This window comes from Lissotriton helveticus, chromosome 5_1 (assembly GCF_964261635.1).
Source record: "Lissotriton helveticus chromosome 5_1, aLisHel1.1, whole genome shotgun sequence".
In the NCBI taxonomy this organism is placed as follows: domain Eukaryota; kingdom Metazoa; phylum Chordata; class Amphibia; order Caudata; family Salamandridae; genus Lissotriton; species Lissotriton helveticus.
Genome location: NC_136065.1, coordinates 1,097,254,697 through 1,097,274,106, shown reverse-complemented (window position 1 = coordinate 1,097,274,106; position 19,410 = coordinate 1,097,254,697). Strand labels below are relative to the sequence as shown.

General features: G+C 41.5%; 1 protein-coding gene across 2 annotated transcripts in view; it reads left to right on the top strand.

Annotated features, from left to right (window-relative positions):
- Positions 1-16,363, top strand: part of COL17A1 (collagen type XVII alpha 1 chain) — a 190,645-nt gene extending 174,282 nt beyond the window's left edge. Inside the window, exons 52-56 of one of the 2 annotated variants that reach the window (XM_078643723.1) lie at positions 1,388-1,615; positions 2,381-2,536; positions 11,041-11,112; positions 11,769-11,831; positions 15,192-16,363. In XM_078643723.1, coding sequence (XP_078499849.1) covers positions 1,388-1,615; positions 2,381-2,536; positions 11,041-11,112; positions 11,769-11,831; positions 15,192-15,241 — 569 coding nt within the window. In that variant the 3' untranslated portion in view covers positions 15,242-16,363. The remainder of the gene's footprint in view (positions 1-1,387; positions 1,616-2,380; positions 2,537-11,040; positions 11,113-11,768; positions 11,832-15,191) is intronic. The other variant, XM_078643724.1, reaches the window with a different exon arrangement.
- The last annotated feature ends 3,047 nt before the right edge of the window (positions 16,364-19,410 follow it).

Genomic DNA, 19,410 nt, shown 5'->3' with positions numbered 1-19,410 from the left:
CATCCTGTGTAGCATGCTCATGTTGAGTGATCTATGGTTCGGGGTCTTTTTTACTTTAAATGCCTGACCCCAATGTTTCCAGCTTGGTCAATGCAATTCTCACAGAAAGAGGGTGCAGTGGGAACAAGAGAGACCCTCAGGGAACCACGACATCTCAGCAGGCTGCAGACTACTGTTCCCCACAATTCCTCCTCACTGCCCTTGCTCATACTTGCATCCTTTCACTCCTCCCTCCTGGTCTCCTGAATTTACACCTCTGCCCTACCACACTGCACCTCCATGACAAAGTTGCTGGTCCTCCCGAAACCCATCCCTCCACACCACTCCCCATCACTATCCTTGACTTTCTGCACAGTCATCGTCCAAACTTTGTATAATTTTCCCTACTCTCAGAAACTCCCTGCAGGGACTCCCTGTCCCTGCTCACACTCCTGACTCAATGTAATCCCCCACAAAGGTCTCTTGGTTGCTAACGGCATTTGTTGCATCAGATTGACTCACACCTGGGCGTCTGGTTCAGGTGAACTAAGTGATTCATTTATGTACAGGTTATGTGATGAAAATGTATGGCACAATGCAGATATGAGGACTGATCTACACAGCACGAACATAAGGACTCCGCGTTATCCATACAAACCCCAAGTATATTAAAAGCACAAGCCCTGATGGTGTGATCCACTTGAGTGGCCAGTATTTTTATTAACAGTGCACCTCAGTCAGATATTTCACCTTTTGCAATGACTTTCCAACCTTTTGGTTTTTGAAACAGTTGATTCAAACCCACTTCTCCTGGTTGCAAGTTAGGTGCTTTGCTACTGAAGCATACTTTCACCTTTTACTTTTAGATTTGTTGCTGCTTCTTGAGTTTTCATGTAAAAGCTATCACTTAGGGTGGAAAAAATATAGCTGTCTGTGTACCCATGTCTCTGTGACTTCCCCACACTACCTGGGACGACGCGACACTTTACACCATATGTCCCAGAAACTAGATTGAATAAAACATGTTTGCCTTTAGTACAATTAATTTCTAATATGAGTTTATTTCAATTTTCCTTGACACCCAAGATGTATACCAAGAACAGATAAAAAAATATATTTTTTCTTAAACGGCCTGCCAATTTGATTGTCATGTTGAAGTTGACCTAGTTACAATAATAGCACTTACAATATGTGATTGGCTTGTGGGGAAAAGAGCTGAGAAAAAGAAGTAAGAAATATTGATGTAACATAATAGTACATTTGCAATGAGGATAATGTTTTAAGAAATGGAAGCTTGAGATTAATGCTGAATGTTGTTTGGAAGCGACCTGGGTTAACTTCATACTGTGGAATTAGTATTTGTGTGACTTTTTTAGTATAAAATGCTAAAGTGTCTTGCTTTCCACAGGTGACAACATTCGAGGGTACATCGCAGGACCACCTGGCCCCCCTGGTCCGCCTGGACCTCGAGGGCACAAAGGCGATAGCGGTCTTTTGTCTTCTTCGCAATCTTCTATGTCATCCTCTTTGTCGAGGTCATCTTCATCATCCTCACTGTCATCCTCATCATCATCTTCCTCGTCTCTATCAGAAGAATATGAAAGACTTTTGTCTCAGGTTGTGGATAAGATTCAAAGTAAGTAGAGCGCTTGCAGATCACGACTGCGGTAGCAAAAAGACCTTAGAGGCCGAAAAGTGGACAGCTTATGTCAGGTGGCAATGAACATCTACCATAGGCATGTCTTTTAAGAGTTGATTTCCAAGAACCATAACCCTACGTAGCTACTGGTGTCAATTGCTAGCTCCAAGCCTCCCTATGTGCACTGCTTTGTAACTTTTTGAATTCACTTAATATGCCTTTAACCATGCCAGTTTATATAGCTGGTCGTTTGTGCCTTTCCATCAATCATTGTTAAGTCATATTTTGAACCCATGACATTTTAATAGAACTCATTTCTAAAAAGTACAATGGCCCATCATCCGGGTCAAAGGATGTGTGTGTAATTTTGGTCCAGTGATGCCCCTGCACACTTCTTTTTACAAGGATGACTTGTACCATGAGATGAGATACTGTTTACGCCCCTATTAGAGACAACTTGGTTCAGCACTGAATCCACAAAACACATCTACCAGCTCTGGGTTAATGGTTTATGGAAAGATGTTGTGAGGAACATTGCCTTGCTGCTGCCATCTGTGGATGCAGAGAATAGACACGTATGGCTGTGTCTCCCTTCATTGGTCGTGGGCTTTGTAGAAAGGCCATTTTGTCATTGTTAACAATTCCAGAGGATTTATGCAATATAGGAGCTTGCAGTAAGGTGTTTTTGCTGCCACAGATCTCTGGAAATGATCCGTGTAAAACTTGTGTTCAGACATTTTAATGCATTATTTTATTGTCTAGGTGGTGGGCTGATACAAGACATTACCTACACCGTTGAGCGAACTGTAGGCAGACCAGGTCCCCGAGGACAACCTGGCCTACCTGGTCCTCCTGGGATAAGCAAAGTATTTGCAACATATGGAAACGTGACAGAAGATCTAATGCAATTCTTCAGAGGTAAGACGAGGTCTGGTTGGGTTATCCCCTAAAGCAGCATTACCCGACAGGAGGTGAACTTGTGATGTTGCGCGCACTGCATCGCATTTGGTGATGCAGTGCACGCAACAAAATTCGTTTTATTTATTTATATGTTTACTTACCTGTTAAACTCCGGAATCCATACATTACTACCCCCTACCCTGACCCTCCCCCTCCCCACATCACCGTTCTGCAGGAACTCCTAATACCGACCGCGGCTTAAACTACAGTGCCTTGGAAACCACCTTTTCAGGTATTTAGTAATAACCAAAAACAGGGATGAAAGTAAGGGAAAGAACTCACAATTTTAAGTTGACCAGGGCTTTAAGTGAACCAGCAGTTCTAAAAAGCAGGTGCTGCGACAGGTCTCTATTGGGCTTTCCATTTTTGTCCTCGGGGTGGAAAAAAAATCTTAACTCTGCAGCAGTACCAACCTGCCCTGTCTTTCAGGTAATTTCAAAGAGACTCGTTATAGTTCTTTTACAGTCTCATCATTTCAGAACTGAAGAATGTTCAATATTCTATACAGCGAAGCAGTAGTTCTTGCTTATTTATCTTACACAACTAACAACCATTGGTAAAGCCAATAGCCCTGGCTTGTTGTAGGTGTAATGTTACTTGTTGTATTATATATCTGTATGCAATCACAGAAGAAGCAAAATACCAGTCAGGCAACACGCTAAGCTAACCACAGATTGTTACCTTGTGTATTTTTAAGCTATGCCCTAAATTGCATTGGCCACGCCCCTTTGAGAGACCCCCTAGTTTTTTCAGTCCACAGATGTTGGCCCATTGCAGTCGAAGTGATCTTCTTTGCTTCCCCTGTGATTTAAAAAATGTGACTGCTGATGTTTTAACTAGTTTCAAAAAGGGGATGTTTTAACTAGGACTGCAGCTTTTCTACTTTTAGTAACTTGGGGCCGGATTATGACTTTGGCGCAGCAGTGACAACGCAATACCACCTTCGCTGCACCAAAGCCGCGCAAACACAGCCAACCGTATTACGAGTTGCAAATATGCAACTCGAAATACGGTCGCCGGTTCTTTGTCCTTTCCCATGGCAGTGCCTTGAAAACAGGCACTCCAATGGGAACGGCCAAAAAGTTCCAACATCACATGGACAGTCGTGCTGGAACTGGGGGAAATACAGACAGGGGTAGGGGGGGCACATGTTGTGCCCACTTGAATTATTCCGCATGGTTGGTAGGACGTTTGATGTCACTTCTGCTCCCCATACGATTATTGTAACACCACCACTGATCAAACCGGATTTCAATCTGAGGGTACTTTGTGCTACAGTGTTTTGCAGATAAAGTTTCCTACAAAAGTTCGTCCTTACCCAAGATTTAAAAATATTTTTCACAAATGCCAAATCTGCATGAAAAATACGAGTCAAAACTAAGTTCGATATATAGCTAGTTGCAAAGGCATCAACGCTGGTGGGGTGCAGACATTTCTCCCTTGTTTTGTGGGGAGTTAAACTAGGAAATGCCATTTGCGCAATATATACTGCTAGAGGTTTGCTTTTTTGCCACTTTGGAGTTGTAACCTTTGTTACAGTCTGAGGACTGCTGATTAGGCCTTGACCACTATATTCTATCTGTCATATGTAGGCATCATTTTCAGTTCAAAACTTGTTAATATGATACGAGAGTGACACTTTGGCAGACCACTATGGTGACACTGCGAGACGTCATATTATCAACAAATACACCAGAATCGGATTGTGTGAGCGAGGGGCCGTTCCCACCTGGTAATATGGACATATATGTCATGTTGTTGGAGTGTATGACCATTTCTTCTTAAAGTCAAAACTCCCTTTGTCCTTTTGAGCCACATGTAGAGATGCAAGAGGATTGTGTTTGGTACAGCATTGTAGAAAATTTATTTGGCCTTCACTTATGAATTCGGACAGGTGGCAACCACTGAATTGAACGTCAGAAGTTTTGAATTATCTTAACCAAGTTTCCTAACTAATTCGTCTGAGAGCAATTGATGCCTTAATTGTACATGTGAAAGGGAAAGATTCTAATTTTGAAATGCAGACCATACCATGTTATGCATCTGTCTTCTCAGTTTGAAAGGAGCCCCGCAAGGTAGAAGCGCTAGTAGGAAGAGATTTTCTTCATTTCTCCTCTAACTATCTTGTAGGTGATAATAACAGAAGCTCACTCGCTACCTTTTGTCTCTCATTGACTTTCTCAATTTTGTTCCTCGCTAAACTGCAGGATGATTATTGCTTTCCAGTAAAGGTAGTGGGTTTACTTTCCATGAAAGATCTTAATTCTAGAGAAAGGCCTCTGCCATCTTGGTTTGAAGGGGGGGTGGGGGGGTTGATCTGTAAGACCTCCCTGACGACTAAAGTGAAGTCTAACATGATTTAGCTTCTGTCATTGTCCTGGAAAACTGAGCACGAAGGTGCCTACAGCTGAAATAAGCCAATTTGTAGGTCTGACCTGACAGTGCAGCTGTAATATGTATTGTTACCAGTTCTTTTTTTTTTTTTTTTCCTCATTTGCCATAACCTCAATATGGGAAGATCCCAACCACCTAGCGAGTCCTTGCCTTAGGGTCCCCTCCATCCAATGCCAGGACTCGAGTAATTTTTTGGGTGGGAGATAAAACCCAGAGACATGAGGCATTCGGACTGACTTCATCTAGGTGCGTTACCACCTGTAGGACCATAATCGGAACGAGGCTATACCCAGTCCAAGGAGTATTATCGACATAATCATAGGACCCGGGGGAAAAAACCCAAAAAAAAACCCCGGATTCTATCTCCACTCGATGAGCAGCTCCCAAAATGCCAAATTACGCTTACTGCCTGATCTATTAAGGTCTAATCTAGATGTTTCATATAGTGATGTAAGCCATGCAGAATGTGAAGGGGCTGCTTTCTCTGTCCAGTGTATACAGATTTGCCTTCTAGCCAGCAAGATAGCATAGAAGAGAAATGACCTTGCTTTCCCTGTGATATTAACTTCCAGACCAAAGATAATGAGTGGTAGTGTAATTGAGAGTGATGTATTCATGATGGAGTTTAGAGTTACCTCCACTTCTTCCCAAAACCGATTTATGTCAGGGCATTCCAAAAACATGTGTACCGTGAGATTGCATTTGTTACATTTTTTGTCCGGGAGAAATTTGGAAAGTTTAAGTGTCGTAATATATGCTCGATGTGCTGTAAAAAGGTGGTTTCTTCTTAGCCATGATGGTTTCACAGTCTTGTATAAGAGGGCAAAAGAAGTTAGCCACATCTCCTCACATTGAGAGCCAATTACTGCCCCCCCACAATTGGTCTGGGAGAGAGAATTCTTCATCAATTTCTTCAAGCAACTGCCAATACCAAAATGCTACCTCTCTTCTTCCCACTGGCTTCTCCACTAGCTGTTGTTCTAGGGGGCTTACTTTCCCCAAGTGTTTATCTTTTCTGCGCTGGCCCCTTGTCCAGCTAGCCAGCTGAATGTATTTAAATCTGGACATTCCGGGACCGACGTGGTCTTTTAACTCGTCCCATGTAATTAATAATCCATCGTTTACTAGTTGACCCCATTTTATAATCCCTGCTTGCTCAAGTACACCTGACAAACTATCTCTCATATATAGTGGAAGCCCGGGAGATTCCCAAATTGGGGCAAAATTTGAGTAGTATGACAGCCCGAGTTTTTTCCTTATGATAAGCCAGGTCTTAGACCAAGATTGTAGTATTTTAAATGTGATTTTTTTGAAAAATTTCTGGCTGGCAAATTTAAACATAAACCCATCCACTGATAGGTTTGCCCCGATTAACATGGCTTTGTACATTGATCCATTCAAAAGATTAGTTGGCGTTTTTAGAAGCATCCTCGAATGTGTCTTCTGAAATGCCCACGCGTAGTATAGTAGGTCAGGCAATGCCAGACCTCCCTTCTCCCTTCTCCTCCTCAGCTTCTTCCAAGCGATTCTTGTTGACTTATAGTTCCAAATAAAGGAGTTAATTTCTTGTTGACTTTTTTCGAGTGCCTTGGGATAAAAAGCCGAAGGGAAGGTACTAAATATAAAGGTATATTTGGGGAGGATACACATTTTTACTAGGTTTACTCGTCCTGATACAGAAAGTGGCAAATGTGTCCAAGTTTTCAGCAGCTTTTTACTCTCTCTGTGGATTCTGTCTAAGTTGGTTTGACAAATATTGCCCACATCCTGGGTAACTCGGATTCCTAGGCACCGCATGGACGGTGAAACATTTATTCCCAGATGTTGTTCTGGGATATTCCAAGTCATTATTTCTGTTTTGCTCGAGTTGATGTCGTACCCTGAGATAAGCCCAAATTCTTTTGCTCGCTGTATGACTACGGGTAGTGTTTTTTTTGGATCCGATGTTAAGATCAAAATGTCATCAGCGTATAGTGCTACCCGCCTCTCCCACTCCCCAAAGCGAAACGATGGAATATTCGCTTCTGCCCGCACGACCTGGGCAAATGGCTCAATATATAAATTAAAGAGGAGTGGGGAGAGCGGGCATCCCTGTCTGGTGCCCCTGGTGATTTGAAATGCCTCAGTCAAGATGCCGTTAACCAATAGCCTGGCTGAAGGAGCACTGTATAGCTGAAATATTGCTTTGCAGAATCTACTTCCAAAGTTAAATTTTATAAGGACATCCTCTAAATAGAATTTGAATTTGAATTTTAAAATATTTGTAAAGCGCTCTTATACCGAAACCGGTTCCATGGCGCTAGATAGCCGAGAGTCAGTGGAGAACGAGCTAAGCTGCAACAGACCTGGAGAACAGAAGAGTCTTCAATTGCTTACGGAACTCCAGATAGGAGGGAGACGTTCTGAGGGAAAGTGGGAGTGAGTTCCAAAACGATGGGGCCAGCACGGCAAATCTGGCCCCACCAGCCTTCTGTTTCCTAAAACGAGGGACTTACAGAAGGGACAGGTGGGTAGAGCGGAGTTCTCTGGGCGGAACATAAGGGGAGATAGCTTCGCACAGGAAAGTGGGGGCGGTCCCAGCTCTGGCCTGATAGGTAGTACAGCCCAGCTTGAAAAGCGCCCTCTCCCTCACAGGGAGCCAGTGGAGAGACCGAAGCAAGGGGGTCGTATGATTGGACCTTGAGAGGCCAAAAATCAGGCGAGCCGCCTGATTTTGAATCAATTGAAGTCGGTGGATGAGGTAAGCCAATTGACCCTATCAAACGCCTTAGTTGCGTCTAGCGTGAGTGTAGCCAAGGGTAGGGAAAAGGCTGATGCAATATCTATGGCTCCTATCAGATCGTGTGTTAGTTCTGACAGTTGTCGCCCTTTGATGAAGCCCTTTTGATCTTGATGTATTAGGCTAGATATTACGCCGCTCAGTCTTGTTGATAATATAGTGGTGAAAATTTTGTAATCGTTGTTGAGAAGCGATATGGGTCGATAAGATCCACATTCCCGGGGCGATTTGCCTGACTTTGGAATGAGCACAATTGTTGCCTCCCCCCATGATTTCGGTGTTGGGTTTCCTTCTATTAAGATGTCATTAAATAAACCACGCAAGACAGGGGTAATAACTTCTTCCAGAGCTCTGTATATCTCTCCTGGGAGACCATCTGGACCTGCCGCCTTTCCTTTTTTGGTATGCCGTATTGCTGTCTTTACCTCTTCCTCTGTAATCTCACTCTCTAGAGCTTTATTCTGTGGCATTGAGAGGACAAGTAGCAAAATTTCTTTGAGCCAATTTTCCCTAGCCCCTTGATTATTGGGGAGATCTTCTTTGTATATTAGTTCAAAGAAGTCGTGGAAGGCATTACCTATGTCTGAGTTAGATGTTCTTACTGTTACTTCCCCCTCTACCTGTATCTCTTTGATATATTTAAGAGCTTGGTCTGATTTTATTTTCCAGGCCAAAACTTTGCCGGCAGCTTCTCCAAATTCAAATTGGGATATCTTACTTGCTTCCCATCTCTTATTAATCCTTTCTTGTAAAATCCCTTCCAATTGTGACTTCTTTTCAGCTAGCCTCGTCTGTTCTTGTGGTGTTACCAGACGTTTGTCAATATTTTGCTCTAATAGTCTCATTTCCTGCTCCAGATTGGCTATTTTTTCTCTGTATATTTTGCGCCTGTACGAGGCCCTATTAGTAATCTGTCCTCTCAAAAAAGCTTTAAATGTCTCCCAGACTACCACCAAATTTGAGGAACCTAAATTTAAGTCAAAAAATGTTGAAGTCTCTTCTGCTAAAAACTTGACCTCCTCTTCCTCGAGCAAGAGTGTCCGGTCAAATGACCAAGTTGTTGATGTAGTCTTGTTGTCTAATCTCATTGTAAAGGATAGTGCAGAGTGGTCTGAAAGGTGTGAAGGAAGGTAATCTATTGTTATCAGGGTGTCCTTCAAAGAGTAACTAAAAAAAGCATAGTCAATTCTTGACTTATGCTTAAACCGGCCAAAAAAAAAATGCATAAAATAGACTTTGGCTCCACTAAGAAGGGTATTACTCCACTAGTAATACCCTTCTTAGTGGAGCCAAAGTCTATTTTATGCATTTTTATTTTTTTATTTTTTTTAAGAATTGTTACCAGTTCTTTAAAAAATGCATAAAATAGATTTTGGCTCCACTAAGAAGGGTATTACTATGTTACCTCATGCTATAGGCTATTTGCTTTGTCATTCTGCCCTCCACTAAGTTCTTCCATTGAAATGCATGAGGGACTGTTTTACAATGGAAACAGTTACTAAGTCATCACGCTATTTATCACATTCAGGGGCATATTACCAAGGAATAGCTATATTTATCGCTAAATGCGCGTAGCGCTTTTTTTATCGCTGGATATGTTAGCGGAGAAAACATGCTATTAGCAACGTTTTTCTCCATTGTGCTAAAATATCCTGCGATACCGGCGAAATACGTGAATATCGCTGAGAATACAGCGATATTCACGGATTAGCGACGAAATGCTGTTAGCCATGTTATCCACCTCCCATTAGATAACATGGCTAAGAACTGGTCTGGGCAGGTGTTAGTATTTGGAGATATTCGCGCTTAGCGTGAATATTTCCATCGCTACGCCTGCCTTGCTAATAGGCGATAGCGACGTTAGCGACTGCTTTCAGTCGCTAACTGGTTGGGTACGCCCACTTTGCATGTCATTAGCGATAAACATCGCTGACATGCAAAGCGGGCCCCAAACCGCTCGCTATCGCCTAAAAGCTGTCGCTAACATCAGTTAGCGACAGCTTGCTAATAGGGCGATAGAATTATCGCCGCTTAGCGGCCGAAAACATCCGCTAAAGCTGCGATAATTGCCTATCGCCCTGCTTGATAATATGCCCCTCAATTCTTTGTCTCTTACATACATTCAATGCAGGAATACATCTGTTTTTCTTCCCTTTCCCCCCAAAGCCAATAGGACAGTCTACAAAGCAGCATTTGTGCATTCAACACATGTAAACACCTATCAAAGGTACATCAAGGGTACCCTTAAAGAAAAGTGTCTTCCCCTTATGGGGCCCACTGGTCCAGTAGAGTGGGACATCTCACTATCACTTATTTTCAAAACCAAGAGGCCATATTTACTATTTATTGTCCCTTTCTGTTGTTCTTCGAGATTTGTAGCATGATGGGGTCTACGCTCCCTACAATCATATAAAGAGGAAATCTCAAGCCGGTTTGCATCTTTAGGCGCTCAGAAGCTGGTCAATGCAACAAAGCTATTGTAGAGGAATGACGACAATGATAAAAACAATATATTGTTGTAACGGAATCCAGTGGTATATAGTCTTAAAATCGAGAAGAATAGAATAAGCACTTGCTTTTCAGTGAGGGTGTAATAAACCAAATCTTGAACCTTCCATGTACGTTGCAACGGATTACATCAAATCTGTTGTAACGTTGTCTTCTTAGCTATGCTTGATGTTTCTCAAATGGATGGTTTTACTTTTCAAGTTGTCCTCTTTTGGCCATCAGATCTACCGAATTCTGTTTAACGTTTAATCTATCCGATTCACAAAGATGTTTCTACGATCAGGGGTAGATTACTAACATCTTACTTTTATTCTTAAATGTCATTACCTAAGTCAAATGCACTTATTAAATCAAGCATACCCATTCTGTTTGTATGCGAAGGTACAGACCTGGCAATGCCGAGGGGCGCAAAGAAGGAGAAATGGGACTGTTCTGTTTTTTTGGGAGTTTCTCTTTCATAAAGTTCGATATAGGTAGGGAGCAGATGTAGTTCGTGAGAGGAATTAGACGGCTACTGAACTCCTCCGTTTGCCTGTGTCGGGTAGGAGCTTGTCCCTTGCCTTCACTAAGTACTGAAAGGGGAAACAGAGGGTTTCTTCTGAAAAAAAAATATAATCTCCTGCGAGAACGGATTTTAAAAACAAGACTGAAAATATAGGGAAATTGCAGAAAAGGAATACAGTACCTACATTTTATCAGTAGACTGCACTGGATTTGGAAGAGCACCACGAAGCTCAATGTTCACTATTTTTTTCTTTGTTTCTTTTCTTTTCTTCTGCAGTTCACGGTACAGTTCAAGGACCTCCTGGAATCCCAGGTCAAAAAGGAGATAGGGGATACACTGGTCCTAAAGGTGAGGACACTTTTTCTTAATTTATGCGGAAAATGCCCATGTACAAACTATTATTGTTAAGGTGGAGTGTAGCTTTTACTGACATTGAAAAGCACTGTTGCCCAGGTGGGATACTTACATCTGCTAAGGGTGAATAAAGGATTTGCTAAATTACAAACAAAAGTTATTAAGGTGGAAGACAATAATGCTCATTGTTAAAGAGAATAATTGTGGTCCAACAGCACATTGACAACATTCTAATATGACAAGTTGGGTTCAATCCACAAGAGTTGCCATTGATGCCTATACTCTGCATGTAAACCACGCCTGCAGTAGCTGTGAGCACAGATGTTTCAGCCAATGGGAGATAGGAATGGCTCTAAGTCTTGCAGAGGGTGGCTCTATATCTGGGCCTAGGGAACTAACAATAATACTCTAGTCATGCTCTGTGACTCCCAGGGAAGAAAGTTGGGTATAGTCTCTCTTCCATCCCATGCCCAACTCACAGCTTTTGCTTTCTGCATCCAGTTAGGAAATTAAGTTGATAAAATGAAGGAAGGGTGGAGGCATCTGGGCAGGTTTCAGAAAAGTACTTTATTAAACATTTACAGCGGATCTGAACAATAAAATATGAATATTATATTAATTATATTTAAATGTGTTCTTCCTTTCTACAGGTGACATGGGACCACGGGGACTGCAAGGGCTGCAGGGACTACAGGGACCGAAAGGAGAGAAGGGTAAACTCATGATAAAACCATGATTTTTTATAAATGGACATAAACATTGTGAATGGTTGATATTCGGCCCAGACAACCTGCCTATCGCCTCTTCTCCTTGCCTGTGGAAGGTTTTGCTGTCCACTGCCTCCTCTAATTTGGGACACTCCTGAACCTGTATTTTCCCTTTAATTTAGGATATGACAGGAACAAATTGTTCCATGTTTACAACAACTTCAGATGTGTTCTCACCGCGTGTGGTTTGTAGTGTTTCACATGAGTGTTACATGGTCTGCGAGAGTTCATGAAGTGGGATGCTAACAGAATTTCCAAGTTTACTGAATTATGGAAACTAACATGAGAGTGTGTTCCTCTGCTTGTATCCCTAGGTTCTTATTATAACCGGGCAACCTCGAACTGCGAGTATATCCTACTTTTTCTTTATAAACGCATGTGACACGTTTTCTTACACCTACGTTCATAATCCACTAATCAGATTAGGGATGGAGATAGGCATCCCTGGTCCTGATGAAGGCCACTGCCCCACTAGTGAGCTAATGTTGGGACTTGACATTTGCTCTTTATTTATCGCGAAATCCTCAAGAGAAAAGCCTGTGGGCTATTAAGCAACTTCTCAATGGGAATAACACCAGTACATTTTGTTTTTGAAAGGCGCACATTTAGCTTTAACTAGAAACAGTTTTGAGTTTGAAGGAGTATTATGCCTACAGGCTCAAAGGATGTCTGTGAGCAACACTTCTGCCCCAAGTGTGGCCTGTATGTACATGTATTTGACAGTGAACATACATTTTGAGATGGGAATACATTCAAGTATCACCTACGCTGTTGGCGTAGGTTTACTGATGATGTCTTCCGTCTTTGAAAGGGTGATCACAGATTTACAATTTGTGAATTGGCTCAATACTTGTATCCAGTTTCTCCAGTTGACCCACAACATTAGTAACAGAGAATTGGCTTTTTTTTTTTAGATATTATTAGACAAAGAGATGGCCTATTGCATACTGACCCCCTACCATCCCCCAACCAAGAGGAACAACCTATTACTTTTTGGCGGTTTTCATCCAAGGACACAGAGAGAAACCACTGTTGGACCATTTTTGAGATAAAGACACAGCTGTTTCTGTAGGGTGGACTTTCGTAAACAAGTAGACGACCTGAGAAAATGAATAAACACCAATACCCACAGAAAATAGTTAACAGGGACGTTTTGCGACTCACAAAATGGAATGTAAAACAATTTGCAATTCCTAAATTGGTCGTAAGGGACAGCACTCACAGGGATGGTGGCCTGCTAGAGTCCCCATACCATTATGTCTGTGACTCCTTTTTCAATAAAGCAGTTTTTTTAAACAAATGCAACCCCGTTTTCTTTAAAGGAAAACTGGATGCGTTTCAAAAAGTAAAATGAAACATTTCAGTTTTGTTTCTTAAGAGCAGGCAGTGGTCAGTGGGACCACTGCCTGCTCTTAAAAAATATTTGAGCCCACATTTACAAAGGGTAATGGGTCACTTGTGGACCCCTTTGCGACTGGTCAACCACCAACTTTCCATTGGTGGTAAAATGGGAATGTTTTCCAACAGCATTTCAGTCGCAAAACATTTGCACAAGGAACTGTGATTCACTATTAGGATGGGACGCCCTTGGCACACCCCTTCCTAATAGCGAGTCGCACACCCGATTTTGCGAGTCGGTAATAGTTTACTGACTCGCAAAATAGGGTTTGTATGTGCCACAGACCAATTTAGGGGTCGTAAAAGTTCTGATTAGCCATTTGCGGCCACTGAAAACGGTCGTACATGTGGCCCAATGTGTCTTATTTTTGTTTTTTAAACAGTGTGTTACAACAGGAAGGTACTTCCCCTTCTCCCTTTATATGGTATTTTCCCCTTAAGTTTAGGGAAATGCAAGAAAAAACTGTTACATGTTTACACCAACCTTACATGTGTTATCACCACGTGTGGTTTGCAGTGTCTCACATTGGTGTGGTATGGTCCGTGTGAATTCATGAGTGGTATGCTAGTAGCATTACCATTAATGAATTTTGATAACTAACATGAGTGTGTGTTCCTCCGTTTGTATCACCTACGTATTTCACATAATGGGTCAACCTTGAACTGCCAGTATATCTCTACTTCTTTCTTTATTAATGCACTTCACTGCCAGATTTTTCTTTACACCTAAATGCATGATACACTATTCACGGCTGGGATAGAGGTATGGATTCCTTGGTCCTGATAAAGACCACTGACCCACTAGGGCTTAATTTATGGCTGAAACATGATGATTTAGAGTTATAAGGAAAAATGTAACTGCTGACACCCTTCAGCATTTTCATCCTCATAAGTGCTACCTGCAATAATTTGCTATGATATCCACTAGGTAATGTTATATATCGATAGTTAGGATCCCATCCTAATCATCTGTCACAGGAGCCCCCTATTAGGTAAGCCCATTCAGGCAGATTAAATTTCCTAAATGAGGAGAGGACACCACTGGTAAGTGAGGGTCCTACGTCATGATAGGGAATACCCTAGCAACTTACATTAAGCTTTTTCACAGATATTCTTGTGGTTCACTATACCTTTTTCTTTGTATGTGTGAGAAAGGAGAGATGTATTAGCGAACATTGGTTTTCTCTGACTCACCACCTTCACCTCCTTGTTATTTAGATCTAGTAAACACAACACTCTGGGAAGACCTTTACAGATTGACACACAAATACCAGGCTCACATTGTCCTTTACCTATTTACTCTGTACCTTATATGCCCATAATGGTTCCTTCACTTTGTCAGTGTCCAATCGCCAAGCTAACCCCTTCCAATATGTCTGGGTCAAGGAGACATAAGCTGCTGTAGCCAATCACACTTAACTATAAACCAGCTTCTTTCCATCATTTTGTATGGGGTCTTTCAAGACCCAGCTGGCCCACCATAGTGTTAAGTTATCTTTAGTGTCGTTACAGTGGTGTTCCAAGCCTATTAGTGATATATTTTCTGTGTGGTCATTTTAAGCCAATGATGTACTAAGGTGTACAGTGTTATAAGAGTTTACTTTTTGACTGAGGTACCTCTAACTGTGACCTCCAGCATTAAGTTAGTCTTCCCGTTTGCCTTTGAGGTTACTTTGATGTAATCAGTTTAGTTACACTTCATGTGCTCTCTTATAACTGTAATGTTCAGCTCTAAGTCAGCTTTCCATTAAGTCGTACAGATTGCCTTTATTCTAGAATGAATACCTACCAATTACCCCTCCTAACATCAGACAAACTCTTGAGATGGGTGATGCTCAGTGTTAATCACAAGCTTTGAAGCAGGTTCCTATGACCTCTAAAGTCCTTGCACACTTTTTCTTTTGATAGGTGAACAATTTTTCGTGGGAAGACGGAAAAGAAGAACATCAGGAGTTTGATCTAAGGAACAAGTCAGTATTCACCGGCACATCACTTCCTAAAAACAGTGTGCCCCCATGGGTATTAAGGAGATGAATCTTCTGCTGCAATTAAGACTGATTTCCACATTGATCAATCCAGCGCACTGCCTGTTTGTGCCGTTCAGCAGCACCAATGAGGAACCGCTGCAGCGCCCTGGCCCTTTCTCCGTTGTGTGACTTTAGAATCTGTGCATTGTACAAAGATCTGGGCGTTCGTCAAGTCACCGATTGTAACACTGTAAAGTGCTTTGTTGTATTTTCCAGAGTTTTGTGTGCATTTCCTATTATTTAACAGCAGTTTGTGGCTTTGCAATTAGACTGCTAACAATTGAGCACAATGAGGACTAATGTAGATTGCCAAGAATTGAGAACACATGGTTAATCTGTGATTCAAAGACTTTTAATATTAAAATACGTGGTAAAAGGGGGAGTTTTGTTTAAAATCACACCTACTTGTATCAGCATATCCTATAGGATGAATTTAAAAAAACTCATCAACCGACATCTTGGCAGCAAACCTGTCATATCTACAACAAATCCTGAACTAAAAATGTGCAATAAATCATTTTGGTATGAATGTACTCCTATTCAGCCACATATTCTAGTTTATTTTCCTGAATTATAATCAAAGGCTACCAAGAAAGAAATTGGGATTTTAGGATTCAATAGAATGTTTACATTGATCTTTGATTTGTTTTCCAACGTGCATATATTTTGTGAGATAAATGATTTGAAGTGTCACCTTTTTTTTACAACCCAAACTATTTCACAAATTACTATTTTGTCATAACTGACACAAGCAAATCTCACCCCAAAATGTACAAGTTTAAACTGGAGTCCAATATATTTCAACTCCCTCTTTAGAAGCAAAGCAAAGCTGCTCGTGATATCAGTTTCCAATGTTTGCCTTATGTTAAAAATGTGTATTGACTGTAGCCTTGATTGTTTATCAGGACGTTGGATCACATAATATTAAGGTGTTTTCCGTTTTAAGATGTATACACTTCCATTTCGTGCCTGCGTGCATTGAACCAATCTGGTGTGGTGACTGCTTGAACATAGTCCCTTTTTTTATAAATAAAGTTCCCATTTTTGTTTTTACATTTGTGCACACTTCTTTTGTGGTAAAAAAGGCACTGTAAATCCAAGCAGACTGATTATTCTTTAATTCGCTCTACAATAGTATTTGGACAGTGTGCTTCACCGTGGCCCATGAGCCCGATACCACACCACACTGTCTCTGTAGTATAGGCAAGCAGTTAGCCTAGAACACTAGATGCTACTCATACATCTTGTGTCCTAACTGTATTTATTATATATTTGATAACTCTGATACCTTAGGAAACTCCATTGGCTACCAGTTGCAAAGAGATGCCAGTTCAAACTGCTCACCCACGCTTACAAGGCACTTCACAACGAAGGTCCGGCATACCTCAATAAACAAGTGAATTTCCACCAACCTACCAGGGAACTCTGTTCCGGATCCCTATCCCTGGCAGCCACCCAATGCATCCACTGGGCAAACAGAGGAGGCCACTCTTTCTCACACCTGGCGGCTAGGATCTGAAACATCCTCCCCCTGCACCTCAGAGCCTCACCATCGCTCCAACAGTTCAGGAAGGACCTTAAGACCTGGATGTTCAACCACTAAGGGCAGCATGATCCAGCAGCAGGACCCCACTATGCCTCGAGACCCTCACGGGTGAAGAACCATGTCCCAATGTGCTACAAATCCTGATTGATATCTTTAATGTGTGTTTTCCTTATTTGCGCTTTGGCACAGACATGTTTTTTTGCAACAATCTTGTTGCTCCAGTCAGGAATCCAGACACAGGAGATGCCTCCAGATGTGGGGAGTTTGTAGGAACAAAACAGTATGTTTCATTATGTGTGATCTAGTGGCAACAATGTCACCTACTAGACCAGGGGTCTCCAACATTTTCTGTCCGGTGAGTTACTTAAGTTCAATGAAAATCACCCAGAGGTACCAATATTATTAGTGCTGTAATAGTGACCACATAAGACACGATTACAAAAGTGGTCACCATATGCAAGACTACTAGTAGTGATCACCTCAGTACATTAGGCAGGACTGCCAGTAGTAATGTAAAAAGTCTTAATTATGAATCCCTCAACATTAGTATTCTATAGCCACAATACCCCTCCCACCAAGTTTATGATGTTAGCAAAAAGTCTGCCCAAAACAACATGATTTATCTCTCAAATATCCGCTTTAACTATGCATTGATAATTGAGCCATGTTCCTCGAAACATCAGCTAATGAGTTCTGAAAATACACACATTTTCATCTCAAATGAACATACTCAATTTTGGTACATGTATAATAATTAAATCAAGTAAAAGTGTCTAATATAGTAGGCTTGGTCTGCACACCGGAGAGCTACTCACAGGTAAATGGAGAGCCACCAGTAACTCACTGGCTACTCATTGGAGTAGCCTGTACTAGACAATGAGGCCTGCGTTGCGGGCTCTGTTTCCCCTTCTGACCAAATTATTCTGAATAAACTGCTTGTTTTTTTTATTTTGTTGAAACATCCATGAACGCCAGTATTCAATCAGGATTAGCCAAAATGCTGCTGTAATTCATGGAGACCCTTTGTAGAATGTGTGGATGTGAAACTTAAAAAAAACTTAGAAGTGATTTGGTATTTACTTGATGCACTAAAAGTTAGCTTTGCCATTATCAGGAAAGAGACCTTTTTGTATTTGTCTCAATCTTTTTTTTTTTTTTAACGCATGGCAGTTTCGCTGGGCCTACAAGTACACTATTTGGCTGACTCTCCAGATGCCCGTTCCTTGAAATTACCCATTGTTCACTTTTCCAGTGGCGCAACTCCTGAGAACCACGACTTCATATTACAGCCCAGTGGGCATTTGTCTCACTTTTATATTATTCTCCTTTTGCTTAGCCAGTGCCAACAGAGCATATTCACTTTGACAATCAAGTCTGAAGTATGATACTTCAGGCAGTTTTCTGAACTGTGTTGAAGTTTTAGGGCAAAGATGTACAATGGTGTACAACTAGAAAGCTCTAAAACGATCTAATTCTTTGTTTGAGCCGGTGGATGCAGTTGTGGCCCACCTGCACCAAATTCTCTTCATCAGACTTTGAGCCAAAGAGAGAAAAACACACAAGAGGGGAAAGAAGGAGGACGAGAAATACAGAAGAACTGTGCCTAAGGGAGATGAAAGGAACTTTAAAGAGTGAGATAAAGGGACAGGGAGTGTCTGATGGTGGATTAATAAGGGAGGAGGTGGAATCATGAGAGACTGATTTGATAATCGGCACCCTAGCTTTCAGTAGCACCAGCCATGGGCTTCCTAGCAAAATTTAGGGCACAAACCTATTTCTTAAATTAACCTCTGTACTTATCCCATCAGCAACAACTTTCTGATAACTTTAGAAGGTAGTTCCCTCAAATCCAACAGTTCAATTCTTGACAACAGGCTGCCCACGGAATTTGCAGACCTGCTCCCTCCTAATATTGCCTTTTTGCTTTGACAATGAGGGCAGCAGATGTAGATTTGAATTAGATGCTTAAAGGCCCATAACTGTGATGCTTTGACAAATGCTGAATGAGGTCATCTAATCAAAATGTCTTGAGTGGCGCAACATGCTTAGCCCGACAAGCAACGTCCAATATAGAGTACAAATACTAGCAGTGGATAAAATCAGATTAAATACCCATCACGCTTTATCAGCTGTATTAATAATAGAGACACGCGCAGGAAAATTCCCAAAGCCAAGTAAATTGAGTTCATCATTTCAAATCTTTCAGTAGAATAAGCTCCAAAATGTATTTTGTTTCCTGGCTGTATGACCGGATCCTTTTTGGATTTCGGTTCAGAATATCAAAGAAGACTAAGAAACCTACAGTGCAATCCACTCTGTATTTTCCCTACATGGGTAAAACCTCTGCTCTTTCCATGTACAACACAAACCAATATAGCTAACTACGTACTCTGCCATATGGTCCTGACAGCTACATCACCACATATTCAAATTATACTTCATGTATCTAAACCAGCATTTATATGTGAACTGGCAAGATTACCATTTCAACTCAAAACTCAATATTTCAGTCTATCGTTGATTCAAGTCTAATTTAATTTGCATGTTTTTCCTT